This window comes from Alosa sapidissima, chromosome 11 (genome assembly GCF_018492685.1).
Source record: "Alosa sapidissima isolate fAloSap1 chromosome 11, fAloSap1.pri, whole genome shotgun sequence".
NCBI lineage: Eukaryota > Metazoa > Chordata > Actinopteri > Clupeiformes > Clupeidae > Alosa > Alosa sapidissima.
This window is the reverse complement of record NC_055967.1, coordinates 33,817,584-33,838,238: the sequence shown is the minus strand read 5'-3', so window position 1 is coordinate 33,838,238 and position 20,655 is coordinate 33,817,584. Positions and strand designations below refer to the sequence as shown.

Here is a 20,655-nt window from a genome sequence, read left to right as displayed (position 1 = left end):
GTTACATATAGAATGTATACTAGTAATTAGTAAGTTTAGTTAGCTTAATTTTATTTGTGAATTATGCGTTTTGAGCATCTTTGAATATTGGAGGGGTCCATGTCAAAGTATACATGTTTACAGCCTTCCATAAAACGCACCAACGGTTTCTGTTAAATAACGACTTCTACACACAGTTGGGTGTTCCCGACGGTAGCTATGCAAATGACTTGAAGTATAACCGTAATTTGATTGGTTGGTGCTGTCCGTCGATCGGCTTGATTGGCCGGTGCCATCTGTCGGTGCAGCAACAGCTGAACTTCTCAACGAGAGCGACGGGAGAAACGCGATGTAACGGACCCACAATTCAGTTCGGCAACGGATGACGTGAGCCCATGTAAAGTGAATGGGATGCGTCTCCAGCACTGCAACGCACGCAACTGTGTGTAGGAGCCCTAAGCCCTTGAAATACTACTCTTGTTATCACAGATGCAGTATATGCATCTCTAGTATCAGAAGTAAACAAGGAAAAAATGTCATGAATATCAGGTAAACAATGGAAATAAAAACATCTACTCAGGAACATGCTGGCTTAAACTTGGTCTTTAATATCTACATAGAAATGCATATGACTAAAAACATGATACAGAAAATACATTATCACATATTCTGGTTTGAAATTCATTGAGAACATTCTAGGCCAATAAAGTTCACCTGAGAGATCAAGTTGTTAGACCTAAAAGTCAGAGAGCACATCACTCTTTCAAGGAAGAAGGAGAAAACAATATAAAAAAAAAAAAACTTAACACCACAATCTAACCAGGCATAAGGACAGCCAAAGCTGACCACTTTGGAATTTTGGTGGCAAATTTACCTGATTCGAAGCCTGACCTTTCTGTAATGCCCAGAACAAGAGATCGCTGGAGTGCCTCCGATGGCATACATGTCAAACATGTTTACAGAGAAATGTAGGTTATTAGCATAGATTGACGCACACTTGTCACCATCACTTACAAAATATACTGCCACTGCTCACAGCATGATCACTGAAAACAAAACATTCACATATGACGAGCAAGTACTAATATCAAACTGTATTTTGTCATATGCCAGAAGAGGTACATATGCCACACAGCACATCAATAGCACTTATAGATAATATTCTCGCATCAAATAACCTCATTGTTAATGCTCAACCGCTGCATCCAGATTGTGTCAGTGTAGTAATGCTGACTCGAGAAAACTTCAAGCAAAGGCACCAAACTTTGAGCATCCATTTCCATTACATTGGTCACAGAGTAACAAAATAGAACACCACTGTTGACAAGCAAGAGCAACACCATTACTATTAAAGTGTCCAGTGAGTGACAGCATGATGGGGGAGAACAATATTGCAATCACTAATGGTGTTCAGTACAGCTATTAGAGCGATATTAATCTACAGCACCTAAAAGAAAACAAGGAGCCTATGGCCTATATCTTTGCTGTATGTGGCCAAATATGTCCTACCATTGTACCAAAACATCAACCATCACCTGTGCGCAAGTACCTTGTAAGTAGTGCAATGAATAACCGTGCCTAACAGTAGACCACTGCATCACAATTAGACTTAGTAAAACTAATACTGGCAGTCAGTAAATAGATACCACTTTTTGGCCACTTCCAGTTTCACCACATACACAACAGCTCACATTTTCAACAGGGCCAACGCAAAAAAAAAGGGAAAAAAATCAAATAATCCTCATAGAGGACAACTGTTCACCACTCATGGCACTCCCCATTCTGTACCAAAGGCCTGTGGCTCTGACTGTCACCGGGTGTTCAGAGAGAAGTTCTTTAAAAGCTGGCATCAGGCTGGCCTACACATGGGGCTCTGGGATGCCAGCCTCGTGGTCTGATTTCAGTCAGCTGGACGCTGGCGTCTTATATGGCAGCCAATGGGGTGACATCACTAGGTCTCCTGAGATCCTCTGTTAGCCCAACCCTCCCCACCCCACCCCCAATTTTACAAAACACAATGTCCAGACATTGATAACAGTTTCAATTTAGGTGAACGTACTTTATGAACGGTTTAGCAGCTGTACAGAGAACTTTTTTTCCAACCTGAAAGCGAGCAGGTCTGCATCTTATGTTGAGTATGCCACCAGGCAAAATTCACAAGCTCTGTGCCACTACCACTGGGAGAGAAAGAGAGGGAGGGGAAATATTTAGCATTAACTCACAACCAATAGACAACCAATATTAACCAGCTGACTAAACCTAAAAAAAGCTGCCTCTTCAAAATTCTTCATTGACCATTTCATTTGAATAGAACAAAAAAAAAAAAATTATATATATATATATATATATATATATATATATATATATATATATATATATATAGCCGGGGCCTATAGTGGGTTAGAGTGGTCAGGTCCAGGCAACCTTCCGAGAGATGGCTTGTTTAAAGCCCTCGGGTTCCATATTGCCCCCCGGCCGGAGGGCTCTCTCCAGGCTGACCAGCACGTTCTGGTGGCTCTCCCGGATGTTAAGCGGGTGCTTGGCCCTCAGCAGCTCATAGGCGGCGATGAGCCGCATGTTCTGCCGAACCATCAGGTACTGGATGATACAGGTGGGCGCCAGGGAGAATCCGTCACGGCAGTGCACCAGCACGCGCTTGCGCTTCTCCGTGGAGGCGTCGATGCACTCGTTGATGTCCTCGAAGCAGCGCGGCTTGAACGCGGGGCTCTCCGGTGCCGACTCGGGCAGCTCGCCGATGTCCACCTTGAGCCGGGACCAGCTGTGCTTGGTGCCACGCGAGCACGTGCACGGGATGAGGCTGAGACTGGCCTCGCCGGGCAGGTTGCTCATGTCGATGATGCTGTCGATGTTGTTGCGGCAGAGCGTGCGCCCGCTGTATGCCGCGTTCAGGTTGCCCACGTAGATATAGTCCGTCACCTTGGAGATCACCGGCTCGGAGTACTGGAAGTGCTCAGGGCAGCCGCCGCCGTGCTTGGCCTCAGGCGCGTCGGGCGCCTTGCCAATAGAGCCGCCAGATGCCATCACCCCTCGCCGGCTGTAGTTGCGTAGCTTCTTGGAACCGGAGCGCGAAGGTGGGTTGGAGTCGGACTCGGAGCTGCTGTTCCAGGGTGGGGAGAAGAGTGAGAAGCGGCTGGACGACTTGCTCTTGGTGAGGGTCTCCACAGGGCTGGACAAGCCCGAGCTGGAGGTAGTGGTGGAGCCCGAGGCGCAGAAGAGAGACGCCCTCTCCAGGGAGCCCGTGCTGCTGGCGGCACCTGCACTGTGGGCCTGCTCCATCTGACAACACATGAGCGCAATACCAAGAAATTAGAAGGCTGAAACACCCATCAACCGGCCTTATCCCAAATAAGGTCAAAAGCAAAAGAACTGACAATAAACTAACAATATACTGTAACTGACTAAACTAGGGTTGTCATGATTCTCCAAATCCTCTATTCGATGTCATTTTCGATTTTAAAGTTACGATTTAATTTGATTTTAGATCTTTTTTTTTAAATATTACTATTATTGCATTCCTTGTATGTTATTTACATTTTTTTGGCCTTTTCCTTTTCGGGGGGCTTTTATTTTGAAACCGCTTTTTATTTTGAAACCGTTCCAACCGCAAGGTTGTAATGTAAACAGAACTAACATTAGGCTAAAACAGAGACGTGAACATAGTGAAATGAAACAACACAGAATGATAATTTTAATTGTTTCAGCATGTACTCCGAAGAGACCCAAGGTTAGTGTTCATGGAATATGTACTTATCAATGTGCATTTTAAGCCTTAAATTAATTTTGGACTGTAATTAGATCATCTTTTCACTTGCTAAGTTGACTAGGCTAAGTTAGTGTTAATTGACGTGAATGAACGACAAAATACTTCCACACCGGGGATTTCAAAGTAGCAAGAGGGGCCTCGATTTCGGTAGGTTGGTGTGTATATATGAAAATATATTTTAACTGGCTGCAGCCTAAAATTAGAGGAGTTTTGACGCTGCAGTGTGGCTGCATCGTCGATTCTACTTTTGAGTTCGAAGTTTGAGATGTAATTTCGATCGATTTCGATATAAAATCGAAATCGTGACACTCCTAGACTAAACTGACTAAATATACAATGCAATAGGGATGGGCCATCAATATACCGACAGAATTCCTCCCCATTATATAGGTGACAACATGTTTATGTGTGCATGAGATGCACCGATATGAAATTTTAGGGCCGACAACGATAATCGATATTTATCGGTTTGTTGTGGCTGATACCGATACGATAACCGATATTATTACTCTTGAAAACAAATTGGGGAAAATTAATTAGGGACAGCATTTATTCACAGCATTTATTCACAGTAATTTTACCTACCACCAATGATGGACAGAACTCCTCATAGTCCCCAATGGTATAGCAGTCAACAAAATAGCAGTAGCCTAGGCCTATGTAAGTGAACGTGAAGTCAGTGAGTTGCGAGTGGCTAGCCATAGATATATATATATATATTGACAGTATATCTATGGTAGCCAGCAACAGTGTGTGAATCATTTTCATATCTACGAGAGTAAACACTCAACGAAGATAAACGGCTAGAAGCTGGGAAAAAGCTAACGACCAAATCAGAATTCATGAGGGAAATTTAGTTTCAACTGAGGGGTAATTCCATAAAAGCTGCAACTCCTCTGGGTTATCCCCGAAGGTCAATAACTTACAAAACCCAAAGTAGCAAAATGCAAATATAATAGTAAAATACAACTTATAAACTACTTATCTACTGACTCATCCCACCAAAGAGTTTGTTTATTTGTTTCCCCAACTAGCACGGTAAAGTGCAGACACACTAGCCTAGAAGCCAGCCGAACCTAGCCCCGCCCACAACATTTGAGGTCGAGAAGTTCGGTCTGGACATGTTCCATTTTGGAGCAACTATGCCCGAACCAGAGCTGTTCGGACCAATCAAGTTGGGCTTTGTATGATGATTCGGTTGATTTTGTTTGCAACAAAAACACTGTGGTTATAAGCTAAACAGATGGCTTATAAGACCATTTTTACACATAGGAAAAATGCTTATTCCATGTGGTTTTGCCTTTCATTAACAACAAAACGGAGGTTTTATCACTGAAAACGATTACTTCTGAAAACTCTGACGTGGATATGTGTGAAAACTCCGGTTTCACTTTTGCATGTAATCAAGAGAAAACAACGTTTTTGCATTGTGACATGTTGTTCCCACATTTAGTTTGAAATCTCTGATTGGTCACCTGTTCGCTTGAGGGGTTTGGACACCCTTCCCCAGCTGTTTTTAGCATCTGTGTGAACGCAATTATTTTTAAAACTAAGGAGGGGAAATATCCGTTTTTCCGAATAGCCTACCCTGCTACGTATTTCGTGGTTTTAGATTTCCCTATCAGGTGTTGTACAAAATATTGACAGTATAATAACAATGTGAAGGCATTAATGGAGAAGAAGGGTGGTTCGGGTGTTCTTCCTACAGCTCATGGTAAGCTACTTTGTTGCTCTGATTGGTTAGGTCTATCCAATTGAGTGCAGAGGCATTTCCTCTCTATATCGGTTGAAACACGCCCCATAATCACGTCCCAATGGAGCAGTATCAGACTTAAATTCTGACTACAATTGAGTATGACGATGTCAGGGCAATATCGGCCAATAATAAATCGGCTGCCGATATACCGCGCATCCCTAGCTGCAAGATGGACAGCATGCCACATGCAGAATGAGAACACAGATGACTGAGTGTGGAGCTCAAACTCTACAGTAGATGAAGAAGTAGAGTTCATTGCTGATGATGGTCAGGATCAAGTTTGACTTTTTTTGTGTTTCACAGCTCTCAAGACTGTAAGCTGACATGACTTGTGGTTACTTCTACTGAAGTGTGACAGAACCACTAAAATTGACTGAGTATCAGTGAGTACTACCTGAGCTTTGAGGTTGTTCTTCCACTCCTGGGTCTCGAGGGCTTTGAAGCGGCCATTGCTGTCGGAGGAGACAGACAGACAGAGGGGTCTGTGGGACCGAGGGGGCAGCTGAGGGGTCAGTGCCACTGGGAGAGGCCTGGGGTCCGCGTGCTCGTTCCTACTCATGATCAGGTTTGGGCAGGAGCCTGCAATACACAGAGGCACAGAGAGAGGAAATGTCAACATCACATCTATAAAAAAATACATTTTTCATATACATTTTGCGGTATACACTACATGATTTCAGGTCAGTGATCACAGATGGGCTGACAATTAGACTGGAATATGGTCTGGTGACAATATGTATACATATCGTTCAATCTGAAATTTAAAACAAAAATAAGTCAAGAACATCTATTCATCAAAAAGGGGAGTGGGCAGGGGTAGAAAGAAAGACAGTTAATTTTGAACAAATTAAAATGAACAAATGAATAACAATCAGCCAACAAAAATTAGTAAAAATATTTAAAACAAAATGAGAAACACAGAGCGAGAAGTACACCCTGCCTCCCACCAATCACCACCACCACCACCACCACACACACATGAAACAGCCCGCCTCCCTCATCCAGGGCCCACACTGGCCAGCTTGCTGCATCAGCGGAAACCCCTCCCAGCAGTGTACTCCACCAGGACACTCACTAATGGTCCTGGAGTGTCTTTAGCAGCGGCACGACTCAAGCATTAGCGCTCCCACTTCCATCACCCCCCCCTCTCCCGTGCATCATACCTGTCCGCTCGCTCACTCCCAGAAAAATGTCTCGACACGGCAGGCTATGCAGCTGACACTGGAGCATTCCTCTCCACAGTGAAAGTGGAGTGGAGTCAGTGCATTACAGTGACGGGAGAGTCGTGAGGGAACAGTCGTGAGAGAACATTGTAATCTGATTGTCCTTCTCAAAGGGCAGTCATTCTTCAGGAGAAAGCTGCAATGCTTCCACCGCGTCAAACTGTATTTGTTTTTTTTAAATGCCTCCTGAAGATCTACTTTCTCCAAAGAGAAATAATGACTTGCTGAGTTTAAGGGGAATGGGGATGGTGTAGAATACATCAAGCATCTAGTGATGCATTTTTAAATATTAGGTACACATAAAAAAAACTATGAGGCTATCACATACTACAGAAATAGGCCTGGCTTTGCTTTCTGGATAGTGAACAGTTTGCTTGCTGTGTGGCTAAACATTAACACTACCCCAGAGCACTAGGAAAAGAAAGGCTCAACATGATTAACAAAGGACAGCGAAAATGTCAATGTTTGTCAGTGTCACTAAATGTAATTAGTGAAGATAAGAGACAACCTTGCTGGGCACACAATAGACTACAGAAAGCCCCAGAGAGCTGGATCAGATGGTCATCAGACTTACATAGCCCCCAGTCACTATCAACAAAAACGTCAGATCATACAGGGCTGCAATTATGCCATCAGTGCCTGCTTTCAGTTATTATATGCGGAAATTATTGCCTTAGCAGGAGCATATCCATCAGGTCTGACCGGTAAAGGGTAATTGCTGTGGAGGAAGGAAGTCAGACTTTCTTACCTGTAACACATTCTGAACGGGTGATGGGCTGGGAATGTAAACGATTGTGTGCTTTGAATGAATTGAGACGTTTAACGATCATGCCTGGAGGAACAAAAATACATGTGTTAATATTAAGTAAGATGCTGTAATAATGATTATGTCCTCTCTTGTTTAAGCAATAAATAACATCTATTTCCACATAAGAACTAAGGATGTGAATTATGACATATATTTACACATTTCCTCTTTATTTCACACATTTTACAACTCAGCTGGCATACTAATACCTGTCCTGCCATTTTGTTTGGAGTTTATTTTCTTATCCAACAGCCTAAGCGCTATGAAGTCTTTGTTCCATTTGTCAAGGGCTTCCATCGTCTGCCCCCTGTTGGGAGACAAATCCAAAGATACAAATTAGTTGAGCGAGACGCTTGAAAATCTTCAGCGTGTCCTTGTTTCAACAATAATGCAACATAGTAAGCATAACTGAATGCCTCCATACATACAGAGAGAGAGAGAGAGAGAAAGTAACTTAGATTGCGGGCATCTATCATCGGCTACACCACCCCCGCACTGTAACCATATAAAGTACCACGAACTGAGAACACAACATTCCTTAGATCGATTCAAGCAAATGAGACAACTGCTGCAGAAGACAAGAAAATTATCTCACCATGATTGACAGCACTCAATCTGGAGTGATATTGGCACGAATGGCTAAAGAAACGAGAAAACGTGCATTGGATGCAACGACTCATCGCTGCTGTTATAATGTTTTTATCTCTCCAAAACGCGAATCATCACGGCGCAATATATGCACCATTATATGAAGCTACTGGTTGCTGGCAAACTGGTGCAGTATCCACCCTGGTCACTGTCAGTGATACAACCAAATAAATCACGGAGGCATACTGAACGGACACGAAAACAAACCCCCTCAAAATGGATTCTCTTTTAATCACTTCACATCGACAGAAACGAACAGAAAAGAACTGACGGAATTTAGCAAAACGAACCCCTCGCCATTCACTCCCTTTCTGTGGCTCACGGCTGAATGGGACTCACGTGGGCTTCAACCTCAGAAGAGCGACAAAGAAGTGTTCTCTGGGAAATGCAGTCATTAGTAGCCACTAATGTAGTTCCATCAGAATTACTAAGGATTTACCAAAAAAACTTAAATTTCACCCAGCCTAATATTATATTTTACAGAAATGACAACGGCAATTCAGATGCCGATATTGTCGTTTTCCGAAAAATTGAAATGATAGGCTACATTTTTTCAGAGTGCATGGGGAGGCTATGGATACACAACCCAACCAATAGTGTTTTGGGCATGAAATGCAATAGCAAACTGCATTGTAGGATAGCCTACTTCAGAAGAACTACATTATAACTGCATTTGAACTTTTTTGCCTAGGCCTACTGTTATTTTGTGTAAGGGAAACTAGCAATGATAATTCTTTCAAATGGAACGAAACACGTGTTGGAATAGTTAACCCAACCGAAAATCATAGGCTAATCATAATGAGCCAACACTCACCTTTGAAAATGTGTTCTTCGCGTGCGTGAAATGTAGGTGTTCTGTTCTCGAAAGGTAACGTCCTCCCTCTCTGGCTTTTAGCGGCAACTTGTTGTCGACACCATCAGCGCTCGCTGTGTGCTTTCACTTGAGAACTACTGCGTATTCGAGTCGCTCCTTAATTGGAGTGCGTTAATGCTTGTCAGGTATCCTGGAAACCTCAGCAGAGCGTGATGTCATGGGTCTATGGAAACAGAGGTCACATCTGGATCGACTCAATGTAGCTCAGACAGCTGTCCCTTTTACTCTTGTGTTGCCCCAGCAGTGGTCTCTTCGGAGGCGAGCTCGTTGTCTGAGGTGGCCTAAAATAAGCTAGTAAAGCCTTCAGCACCCTCTGTTTATGCTTCAAAGTTTGGAGTTGGGCTAAACTCCTAACCTGACCAGTTGGGAGTGGGGCTGGACACATTTGCTGGACGTTCGTATGGGCTACTAAACTCCAGCACTCCCCACAGTACAGAGGCTTTAGTAAGGCCAACTCAAGTGTAGCCTATGTTCAATATCAGCAAAATGAGTCTCTGTATGTGGTGTTGTTCGCGGAAGCTGTAACGCAGACAATCTTACCGGTAGCACTAAGTACAGTAATCAATGCTAGATATGTGTCCACAAACTCAGTTAACCCCATCAGTAAATGTCCTACATGCTTCTCTGTCAGAGAAAATGGCACTCTGTTGGAAGTGTGACATAAGAAAACGTTGAATAGGAAAGGAGCACTTGAGCAGAGCTGAGGATACGTGTGTGAATACGCAACCTCCAAGGCGAAAGGGTACTTGTAGCGCTCTCATTTGTATATCAAAGAGCCGCGGCGTGCCCCCCTGCCTCTCAGCAACACACAGAAGACTCATGTCCATCCACGCAGGCGCGTTGACGATGTCTCCCTGCCACCTCTTCTTCCTCTCTCATTGTCTTACACCTGTCCAAGGCCCTCTCCAGCCAGCACTCTGTGAATTAATCTACAATTATAATCACCTATATGCTCAATTATGCACCAAGACAGACGCAGCTTGTGAATCAGGGTGAGGTTGGTTCAAGGCATCGGTTGTGCCCATGTATGGGTGTTACTGCCCAGTGTCTGGGACAGTGAAGGGATAGAAAGAGAAAGACTTTGAGTGTGTGTGCCTGGGATAGAAAGGAAGAAAGACTTTTAGCATATGTCTAGTGGTGTGCATGTGTACACAAGCATTGATATCTGTGTGAAAATCAATGTAATATTTCTTGTGGTTGTGAATGTATTAGAAGTATGAGTCTGTATGAGTGTGTCATTTGTTTCTGTGTGTGCTTCTGTGTATGTGCACAGAAGTCTGTGTGTGTGTGTGTGTGTGTGTGTGTGTGTGTGTGTGTGTGTGTGTGTGTGTGTGTGTGTGTGTGTGAGTGAAAGGGCCCAGCATAGGTGGTCGACATGGACCTCCTGGTTAGAGGATCAGAGGTCCCTGTGCTCTGTCTGAGTCACAACCCAGAGGCTGCCTCTGCTGTCCACACCATGTTACCATGGAGATACAGGTAAATCCAACACAGCATTCACTCGATTCGCTGACAGCCAAAATTTACGGCATCTCGGCCACCAGTTAGTTAAGATGGAAATTCCTCCCCAAAAACAGTCAGAAAGCTTCTTCCCCTGGACAATAGTACAGTCAGTAGTTACACATAAACAGATCCTTTAAAAAGTGTTACTACTGATATCAGATTAAATGTAACTGTGATTTTTTTTTTTTTTGCACCAGATATTTTTGTAGGATAAAGGGTCAGTTTGAGGCCAATGTATTTTAAATAGGCAAAATGAACTTTTGTAGGAACATTTTTGTTTTAATTGTCCTTGGACCCAATTATGAAAGCACCTACAACCAACTCCCCAAACACTACAAAAATCTGGATGTAAGCATATGAATCTGCACAATAATCACACTTTCCTGTGTTTTGTGATGTCGCAGACTCTCGTTATAGTGCATTAATTGGCCTGATGCACATGTGTGCTGACACAGAATTATCTCATCTGAATCTGACAGGTGTTGTTTTCACCCTTACGAGACTGGCTCTGAAATGCTTACGCTGTGAAGCGCTCACAGTGTTCCCATGTCTTACTCAGCTAATTTCTCTCCTAAGAGAGAGGGAGACAGTGAGTCTTTAATTGGAAGGGGAAAACATGGATTTTAATCAGCAAAGCATCTCCACTTTGAGCCCCTTCTCAGAAAATGAGGAATCCGTTTTTGGAATCTATTCATTCAATGGATATGTCTCCTTGCAGAGATAATAAGATTTGCACTTAAAAAATATCTGATGTGTAGTAATTATTTTATTTTCAGATTATTTTCAAAACAGAGTTAACTACTAAATCATTTTAGAAAATTGATTTACCCATATATGTCATGAACTACAGTAAAAACATGAAAGGACCTTTCCTGAGAGTTCATATGTCTGTGCTCATTTCCTCCTGAGTGTTTGTGTGTATGTTAGTCCCAAGTGTGATGTTTCATCGATTACTATGGGCATCTTTCAGGTCCCTATTTGATCATTATCAGGTATCTTCTGTTTCTTCTTCCTGAAGCGCCATCAGAAGGTTTTGCCAGTGAAAGGAATCTTGATGGTGTGCTTGAGCGCCAGAGTGCCATCCACCTGCTCGGCAGGCAGGAGCGTGTGCCACTGGGCCATGGGCCTGCGCGGGTTGGACAGCATGTCCGCCCAGTGCCGCAGCTGGTTGCCGGTGGCATCGCAGCCCAGGAAGATCTTGCCGATGGCATCGTTCCTGCTGACTTTGTCATGGTCCCACACAGATATCACCAGCTGGACCCTCTGGATGGAAGGTGAGAGGGACAGCAGTGGAGAGGATGGAGAGCAGCCAGGGAGGTGACATTAGACACAAAATGCAGCATATACACTACACAACACACAGAGCTATTTAGAGCTTATAGAGTCATTATAGACTGAATTATTTTAACAAAATCTTATCTTTATGACTTATATTTTGTGTCCTTTTGAAGCAATGAATCAAATGGTCGTACATAAATCTTACAAGCTTCATAGCATATTTTGTTAACTCGTCCAAGATGTTCCAATAGCAGTGCTAGCAGCCTGAAGCATGGCTTTTCACACCCTTAATGTACTGACATGTCATGAGACAACAAACCCAACTGACCTGAATTTGGTCGAAGGAAACTTCAAAGGTAAAAGATTCATTGAAATAAGGATGAAGTGTTCTCTTTTTCACTGATGTTTTCTTTTTCTTCCATTTTTTCCTGTCCAGTACCAATTGAACCTTCACATAAGGATCTATAAAAATGAAGGTTAGAGCATTAACACATCAAGACATTGGAAGAGTCAGCCCAAAACAAGTTTGACCTTAATCTTTATGTTAAAACATACACAAGTTACACCACTTACCAGAAGATCCTCCTGGATCCATTTGTTTCAAATTCTTTCCTTCAAGAATGACAACAGTAAGCTTATTGGCCGTTGGGACATAGCGTAGCGAGAAACAGATGTCTCCCAGATTCTCTTGCTATGACAGAAAAAGGAAGAACCAAGTAAATTAACACTGAAATTCAGACGTGTAATTATTGGTTAATTGATTAAACACAAGCAACACGTTTTGAATTTCCCCTGGGGATCAATAAAGTATCTATCTATCTATCTATCTATCTATCTATCTATCTATCTATCTATCTATGTAATGGCTTGTGCCATGCAAATCATGCAAATACTCTGAGGAGAGGCACAGTGAATTGACCATAATTTACTTTAAGCAATTATGCAATAGAAACAACCAAGCAAACAAAAACACCCAAATCTCTGGCCCCCCTCACCTCAAACTTGGAGGCCTCGGTCAGATCACGCCACTCTTCGATCACATGGTTCCAGTCTACCGAAGACAGTGTTAATCTGAGCTCTCCAATCACATCATGTTTGGAGAACCGATTGAAATCATACACCTGCATCACCAGTGTCGACTCACTCAGTTCAGCTTGGCTGATCTAGAGAACAAAGAACACATTAAGCACTAAAACAAATACTGTAATAAAAAGGTTTGTTTACATATATATATATAACGTGATGTGGAGTTTTACCTGGAACTTGAAATGCTCGTTAAACACAGGTTGTAGTGTTTTCCGGAAGACCTTGGTCTCATATGTCTTGGACTTGTTGGGAAGAAGATACATTTTCACGTAGGGATCAGAGGTTCCCCCAAGGTCCATGGCCTTCAGGGCAGCCGCCTGCTTCACTCCTACTGTCAACTACAGGAGAGGAGGGAGAAGTGAGCAGACCTCTCTAAACAAAGACACCATGTTGATTTTCTGGGAAGTCTACATCTGATTTTAAAGATGTGTTTTAGTGATGGCCTTTATTTTTGCTGCCAGCTGCAAGTCCAATGTACAGATAGGCGGCCTTGATCAGCTGGATAATTCGGGGATAACTCCTGTGCCAAATGTTGGCATGTTAGTGCTGCACGTGATGGAGATGCAAACGTGTGATCCAAAGCCTGACCTCAGATTTGGGTGCACTGTATTCCAGTGAGTATAGAAGCCTTCCCCTGGGGTCATTTGCTGAGCCGTACTCCACGTCATTCACATCCGGCTGGACCTTGGGGCCAAAAGGTACAGCATGAACCCAACAAGTCAGCCCATCATGCAGAGCTCGGTCTTCACCAATTTTCCATTTGATGCCAGGTGGCACATGGTGGTACATACTGTGCAGCACCCTCTACAAGATCAGGATTAAATGTTTCTAAGAATCTAATTTGGCAACCCAAATAGGAGGACGCGCTATTATTAATACGCTATTCTAGAATTAATCGTTCAAAGCATAAACGAAAATTCCAAGAGATTCTCATTTTTTTTTCAATTCATCGTGTTTCCTTACTCTCTGACAACATATGGTGATCATTTTTGGATTACAGTTTATTTTCCATTATTTCCTACATACTGGACCTTTAAATGTTTTTAAGAAATTTGCCTTCAATTATCTCAGCATGACAGAATGAGATGAGTATCATTCCCATCCTGAGGAATGACATAGGCACTTGGCGTGCAGTATGTGTCACCATATTTTTACTCCTTAGTGAAACCGGAAATCATTGATGATTGCTGTTCATAGACACCCTGATTACCTTATTGAAGTTAAATATAAATGGAAATATGCCTGTGTTACATGCTTATAAGATTGTCTTGGGGTGCAAATGATTATTTGTAATTTTTATATGAATATTTAATTAATAAAATTATGTTTTTCCTGCAGAATAACTTTACTTCAACTGAAGGTTGAATGATGAAATATGGGTGGAACAGGATGCAGCATTTCTATCCAAAACTGAAAGTACGGTAACATACATCATTTTATGAGTCCGTAAAGTGGCTGTAGTCTTGTTAGCATTGTTGCAAAGGTGCTGCCAGTCCACAATTTAAATGAGTCGCCTCCATACTGTGAGTGAACTCTCATCATCACATAGTGTTGATATTGTATCTGACCTCTGTGAGACAGACTCACAAGTGCCGCGGTGGTGGAGCCGTTCAGGCCCTTCAGGTTGACCTGCTGGTCCAGCTTTTTCTTCCTCTTCTTCTTCCTCCTGCAGCAGCACTTGACGCAAATGCACAGCACACAGATCAGCACCACCAGCAGAATGAGAGCCAGTATGGCATAGATGGCCCATCTTGGCACTGTGGGAAGAGATCAAAATGACCGGAGTAAGAATGAATTGTGATTGAATTGTCCCAAGTGGCAGGCTGATATAGTCTTGGTCGGCACGGTGATACCCATCTAAAAGCATGAGGCAAGAGCACAGCCAAGAGGATTAAGGAGAGATGAACTTGTAAGAAGTGAAAATTGAGATGTAAGAAATGTGCACTTGGTGTGGAATTAGATAGGGCCCCCAACAGGTGCGGAGGCAACTCTCCATCAGAGTAAGTGGCATGGGAGAGATAGAAAAGAGAGAAGGGGTACACTGAAAGAGAGGGATGGCAGGCCAAGCAAGTTGTTTTGAGCCTAAGGGTGAAGGGGGGACCACTGAGGGAGAGAGGGCCTATTACTCACAGGGGATCTTGTTCAGCAGGCTGTCGATGAAGCCAGGCCCAGCTGTGGTGCCAGCATGGACAGTGCTATTGGTGGTGGCAGTGACAGTGCTATTAGTGACTGGGATGGATGCCACAGTGCTGTTAATGTCTGCCTGGGAGTGTGCTAATGGTGGTTTAGTTGACATGATCAGATGAGAGATGGGTAGAAATGACCAGACCTAGAGCTTAGAGAGCAAAGCACATTATCACATTCCTGCAAACACACACATACACATAAACATTAAATAAAGGCATACAAAGTCAAAAACAGACCATGTTAGTGGTTTGATAGTGTATATAAGAGCTGTCAAAGTAACTTTTAATTCACAGCTCTCTCTACTGGTCAGTGTAAGGACTGCACCCGCTTCTCTCGTCATCATGTAATAGCAGTGATATGAGAAATTAAATAGTTTAATAGAACAGTTTGGGGCTTTCAATTGTTAATGCGTTTTTGCTTTTCTGCAGTGCCCCCTCAAAATAGAGACAAATTCATAGTTAACTATGCTACATTATTCAATGAACTGAACTGAATTCAAACGGGGTAATTAAACCAAACAAATATGTGTTATTGTGAATTATTCCCAAAACAGTTACAAAACATCAAAGACTGTACACTGACGTCCTAGGGTGGTCATGACCAAGAGTGGATTTTTAGCCACCACCATAGTTAAACAATTGCAGGCGGTGTTGACAGCTAGGCAGTAGCTCATTAAACATTATGAGTCAGTCAGGAGAGATAACATTCTTTTCCACTCTGGCTCACTTGAAAACTTACGCAGAACTATAGATTCATCAATATCTTGACATGATGGCAAATTTGGACCATACACATAAAGTCAGAGTGAGTACTGTGAATGAACACGGGTTCAAATCCAAAGGCTAGCAGGTAACAGTAGTGATCAGAGAAGGATTGAAAAAGCTATACGAATGAATACAGGACAACGCCAAGTTCCTATTCAGAACTGATTGAGACCTTATATTTAATAATTATATAATATAATAATATTTAATATCTTTTATATTTAATATATTTCATATAATTTTTCCAAATGTGGTACACGTACCAATTATCTGATATTGCACATAACTAAAGCATAATAAGGAAAAAGAACAACAACAAATGAATTTAAAGAAAAGTAAAATAGCGAAGTTATTTCTACAAGAGATTGTCAATGAAGCTTCAAGACTCACTTCTTCAGTTTCAGCTATATTCTTGTGTTTCAGATTTGATTCAGACTGAATCTGTTTTGCTGTTGTATCTGTAGTCTCTAGTCCGTAGTGCATGGAGGTTGGCTTTGCACAGAGGAACTACTGATGAAGGAAGGAAGTTACTGCCCATGGAGACTGGCAGGAATAGCCAGTTAAAAAACTATAAAAGCTTGTCTTGCTTTGTTGAGGGAAACTGGGGGTTGTAGATAAACAAGATCAAAAGTATCCTTCTCCTTACTTTAATGTCCCGGAGGAGAAGAGCATCTTGTCAGCTATAATGGCATATGAATTTAGATGTAGGAATATAATCAGCAGATGTCCCAACTGAAAAATGTAGAACAAACTTAAGCAAAGGGATGTTGGAATGTAAACACTTGGAAGTGACCACATATTGTCTATCCTGACTGCAGTGTCCCTGTGCCCAATTTGCATTGATGAAGCAGATTCACTTGGGGAATTCTGAACTGACAAATAGCAGAGTGTCATCCTGTTGGATGACTTGGACAACATTGAAATGCTCTCTCACCACAGCCACTGTATTTGTCCATGACAAACACATTTAGTTAGTCATCAGTAGAAAACACTGATACAGATGAGAGAGGGTGTGGGTCTCTGAAACCTGTTACCCAACTGGCACTGTTACCATTTCTGTTACATAGTCTGTAGACCCATTTGTACATATTCTAACCCAACTCTGCTTGTATCTGTATCATTCCTGTTTCTTTCGGGGAAAAGGAAGTCTGGACAGTAAATTGGGAGCAACACTGAAAACATACCTGGATGTTTGGCAGCCAAGCTCAGCTTCCTGTACTTGGTGGTTGGAGTGTAAGCGTGGAGCAGAGGCCACTGCTGAGCTGAATCATTGAAACTCTCCACAGGTTGGACATTCCACAGGTGGAGGAGAGATCGCAGTTACATCCACAATCAGAAACAACCACCTTACACTGAACCACTTGCTACTGCTGCCACACCTCTTTAATACACAGTTTCACCTCTGTGTGTGTGTTTGTGTGTGTGTGTGTGTGTATTCGTACATGTGCAAGCATGCGTGTGTGTTTTAGTTTGTGCGTCACAATAAGGAACCTGAGCATGGACAGTAGGCCTACTTAGACAGTATAGGCTCAAGATAAGTAAAAAAAAAAAAAATTCCTAGTTTAATCATTCAAAAATAAGGAAACATGGACAGCATTTTATTCTTTTTAATAAAGCACAACCAGAAAATACAGGAAAAACACAGTATGAAAAAGACACAACAAAGAAGGCATTTATAGTGACCCTCCCTAGTCTTGGGCAGACTAGATGGGATTTACTGTGATTTACTGTTCTAATCTTTATCTTTAACATGATGCACTAATATGGTCGTTTAGGGCTGCATTTCAGTGGAGTTGGGGATATCCAAACTGATGAGAACATGAATGTTGAAAAGCACTGACAGGTCTAAATTCATCATGCCATTTCTTCTGAAGAGACTGATTGGGACTAGTATTATTGTTCAATATAACATTCTGTGTTCTAGAATCTTTGATTTCAACTTCTAGCCCAGAGCCTTATAGCTATGTTCTAGCCTACAAGTAGCAGACGCGGCTTATATTCTACGTCGCACCTATGCTACTTGTTTTACTACTCCGATGCAGAAGGTGGCAGCTAGTGTTTTACTAACACAGAGTTGGCAAATCTGGAGCAAGAAACAAGCTTCTGAGCTCTGCTGTGTGCAGGCAGGCAAGGAGAGATTGAGGAGAAGGAATTCAAAGCGCGAACTTCACAACATCACCTGTAATTGCAAGTCAGGGTGTAGTCTATGTATCCCATTCTGTATTAGTCGGGTGTACCCGTAATCCGACCATAGACGTGGTATTGAAATGACCTCGCCTTTTTTTCCTTGAAAAAAAGAAGTGACCTCGCTTCCAATTGATATGCGACGTGCGCAAGCAACGAATGGTGTGTGCCTGATAGTATCTGTGGAAAAACACTTAAGAATAGGTTTGTAGCTGTACCTAGCCTACTTGTCAAAGATTGCCTACAGACACCTGAGATATTGCACCAGACAGAATTTTCGTAATGAAAGCCATCACACTTGCCCATTCTCACCGACAAGCGAGCGAGCAACTTTAGTTAAAAGTACACGGCAGTCTGCGTAATGCTGTGGTCTAGGCTACTCTTACAATTTGTTTTGCTATTCTGATCACGGCTGTAAAACATGTAGGCCTACTTGTTTTCATAACTTAATCTTTACTGTACAGAGAAAAATGTTTTTTCATTTTGTCCATCAGCACAATTGTTCACAACTTCCGCGTCTAAGTAGCCTAACCTATGCAGAATGGATCCAAACATTATCACCAACACGGACGTGGTACAGGTGAGAGTCTGCATGCTGACATTCCGACAGTTTTTACTTGGAATTACAGAATTCGTCCATTCTTTTTTCCATCTTTAAATTGTTGTATTTTCATTTCACAGCTGCCGTCCAGCGTCATTGTAATTGCAGTTTCGTGCCATGGAATTTTTGATCTGGACACACCCACCGAGTTGGATACTTTGTCGAAAGGCCCCACGTTCTCCTTCATTAAGGTAAAATAGGCCTATTCCTAATGACTTTTAAATTATATTTTTCAAAGAGATTTCCAGTTTTGACTCATTCACTCAGTACTCATCACCCTGCAGGCTATTCAAGCAATGAATGAAAAACTGACGGGCAAAACTCCCAAGGTCACTTTGTTTGATGTGATTATATTGGCCAAGGATTTACAAGGGAACCAGGCAAAGATAGAAAATAGCATTAAACATTACGGTAATGAATATTGATGATCAAGTCACGCCTTTGTCTATCAGAATTTACAATAATAATTTAAAGTACAAAAAAGATTTGTAAATGTACACTTTATTGTGTCTTATGCAATGCTATACTATTCCACAGGTCTTCCAATAAGTAGATGTTGGTTTTTCAACAATGAAGAATTTACGCAAAGCCTTAAATCCACAAATGCAAAATTATTCCTGTCCATGGACTCCAGTGATGTCTGCAAGGCCTTGCAAGAAGGTAGCTCATATGCATTAATGAATTTAGTAACCTAAAGAAGGTAGCTCATATGCATTAATGAATTCAGTAACCTAATGACGAGTTCAGTGAAGAAAACCTTTGTGACACACTTTTAGGAGCCTCCGAGGAGGAATACACAAATGTTGTGGTCCCATCAAACCTTTGCTGTTTTAAATGTTGTGTTTCTGTTTCAAATGTGTTGTGTGGGGTGAACAGGAGTTCCAGCTGCACTGCTGTTCCCTCAGACCCAGGCCCAGGCCGAGGGGGATAAGGAGCAGGTTGCAAACCCACTCAAAGTCCTGCTGTCAGGGGATGTAATGGGCCTGCCAGAGGAGAAACTGTCCGAGGCAGGATTGAGTCAGCCCCAGCTCCAGACATTTAAAGCAGCTAAGGTAAGAGCCACCAGTCAGTGGAGAAAGATCTCTGAAGTTAAATATATACACAAGCACATACATCTTATCACTAATAGTCCATGTTGGACCATCTATCTCCCCCCCCCCCCCCCCACATCTCCTCATTTGCATAGGCCTACTTGTTTTTCTTTTTGCTGTCCAATGACTTTTGCCGCCCCTTGCCTGCCTGCATAGGCCTCCATGGCAGAGTTTGCTGCAGTGATTCGGGAGATGAGGAGACATTTTGCCAGGGAGGACAGCCCCCTGCGGGTGACGCTGATGAGCGTTCTGGGCTCCAGCAAGGAATGGGCCAGTGCCCTGCTGACGGCACGGGGTTTGGGGCTGGAGGTGGATGAGGCCTACTGTTTGGCTGGCGCCTCCAGTGGCCCCATTCTGAACTGCATTCAGCCTCACATTATGTGCTATGATGGACTGTACAGTGTGACAGAAGTACCAGCATTGTCCTGAAAAATGAATACATAACTTGTTGGGAGGCTGTGGTTCCCTGATTATTAATGACATTGAGTGACGCATGAGTCCAAAATATTTGAGATTCAGGATTATCTTGATATTTTGATGTGCCAAAGCATTGTGATAGATATCATTGCCAATTACGGCTTGATATAGATAGCTATAATTGCCAGTTATGAGTTCTGTACTCTAAATATTCTAAAAAGTACAAATAAAATGCTGTGGGTGCTATATTTCTCCTAAAGTTACTTTTGCCTTTGTTTTTGCTTACTAATTATTCTTTATTTTTAAATGATTTTACCTTGTGTTTTATGTTTTCTTTTTATTATGATCTTTACCTTTTAACTATTCTTTGACTATATTGCCCTTCTATGCTTTTATTTGTTATTATCGTTTGGTTTTGTTTATGTAAAGCACATTGAATGACCTCTGTGTATGAAATGTGCTATATAAATAAACT

General features: G+C 42.3%; 3 protein-coding genes across 9 annotated transcripts; 1 reads left to right on the top strand and 2 right to left on the bottom strand.

Annotated features, from left to right (window-relative positions):
• Nucleotides 1–564: 564 nt before the first annotated feature.
• LOC121723468 lies at nucleotides 565–9,188 on the bottom strand. Of its 2 annotated transcripts, none has more exons than XM_042109174.1 (5): nucleotides 9,013–9,188; nucleotides 7,760–7,857; nucleotides 7,491–7,574; nucleotides 5,914–6,098; nucleotides 565–3,276 (listed from the first exon to the last, which is right to left on the bottom strand). In XM_042109174.1, the coding sequence occupies exons 2-5, from the start codon at nucleotides 7,845–7,847 to the stop codon at nucleotides 2,389–2,391; spliced, it is 1,245 nt and encodes a 414-aa protein (XP_041965108.1). In that variant the 5' UTR covers nucleotides 7,848–7,857; nucleotides 9,013–9,188; the 3' UTR covers nucleotides 565–2,388. The 2 variants fall into 2 exon arrangements, with proteins under 2 accessions (XP_041965108.1, XP_041965107.1); XM_042109173.1 differs by lacking the exon at nucleotides 9,013–9,188 and adding an exon at nucleotides 8,146–8,510.
• Nucleotides 9,189–11,320: 2,132 nt separating this feature from the next.
• syt8 (synaptotagmin VIII) lies at nucleotides 11,321–17,306 on the bottom strand. Of its 4 annotated transcripts, XM_042109169.1 has the most exons (10): nucleotides 17,072–17,306; nucleotides 16,278–16,397; nucleotides 15,067–15,265; nucleotides 14,524–14,693; nucleotides 13,525–13,620; nucleotides 13,107–13,274; nucleotides 12,846–13,013; nucleotides 12,424–12,541; nucleotides 12,179–12,312; nucleotides 11,321–11,835 (listed from the first exon to the last, which is right to left on the bottom strand). In XM_042109169.1, the coding sequence occupies exons 2-10, from the start codon at nucleotides 16,368–16,370 to the stop codon at nucleotides 11,596–11,598; spliced, it is 1,386 nt and encodes a 461-aa protein (XP_041965103.1). In that variant the 5' UTR covers nucleotides 16,371–16,397; nucleotides 17,072–17,306; the 3' UTR covers nucleotides 11,321–11,595. The 4 variants fall into 4 exon arrangements, with proteins under 4 accessions (XP_041965103.1, XP_041965105.1, XP_041965104.1 ...); XM_042109171.1 differs by lacking the exon at nucleotides 16,278–16,397 and having other exon boundaries at nucleotides 15,067–15,271; nucleotides 17,072–17,305; XM_042109170.1 differs by lacking the exon at nucleotides 16,278–16,397 and having other exon boundaries at nucleotides 17,072–17,305.
• A 549-nt stretch (nucleotides 17,307–17,855) lies between these two features.
• On the top strand, nucleotides 17,856–20,439 carry LOC121723471 (cytosolic 5'-nucleotidase 1A). 3 transcript variants are annotated; one of them, XM_042109185.1, is made up of 7 exons: nucleotides 17,856–18,068; nucleotides 18,566–18,651; nucleotides 18,753–18,863; nucleotides 18,957–19,083; nucleotides 19,210–19,332; nucleotides 19,549–19,724; nucleotides 19,920–20,439. In XM_042109185.1, exons 2-7 carry the CDS (start codon nucleotides 18,613–18,615, stop codon nucleotides 20,190–20,192), a joined length of 849 nt encoding a protein of 282 aa, XP_041965119.1. In that variant the 5' UTR covers nucleotides 17,856–18,068; nucleotides 18,566–18,612; the 3' UTR covers nucleotides 20,193–20,439. The 3 variants fall into 3 exon arrangements, with proteins under 3 accessions (XP_041965119.1, XP_041965118.1, XP_041965117.1); XM_042109184.1 differs by having other exon boundaries at nucleotides 17,856–18,233; XM_042109183.1 differs by having other exon boundaries at nucleotides 17,856–18,275.
• The last annotated feature ends 216 nt before the right edge of the window (nucleotides 20,440–20,655 follow it).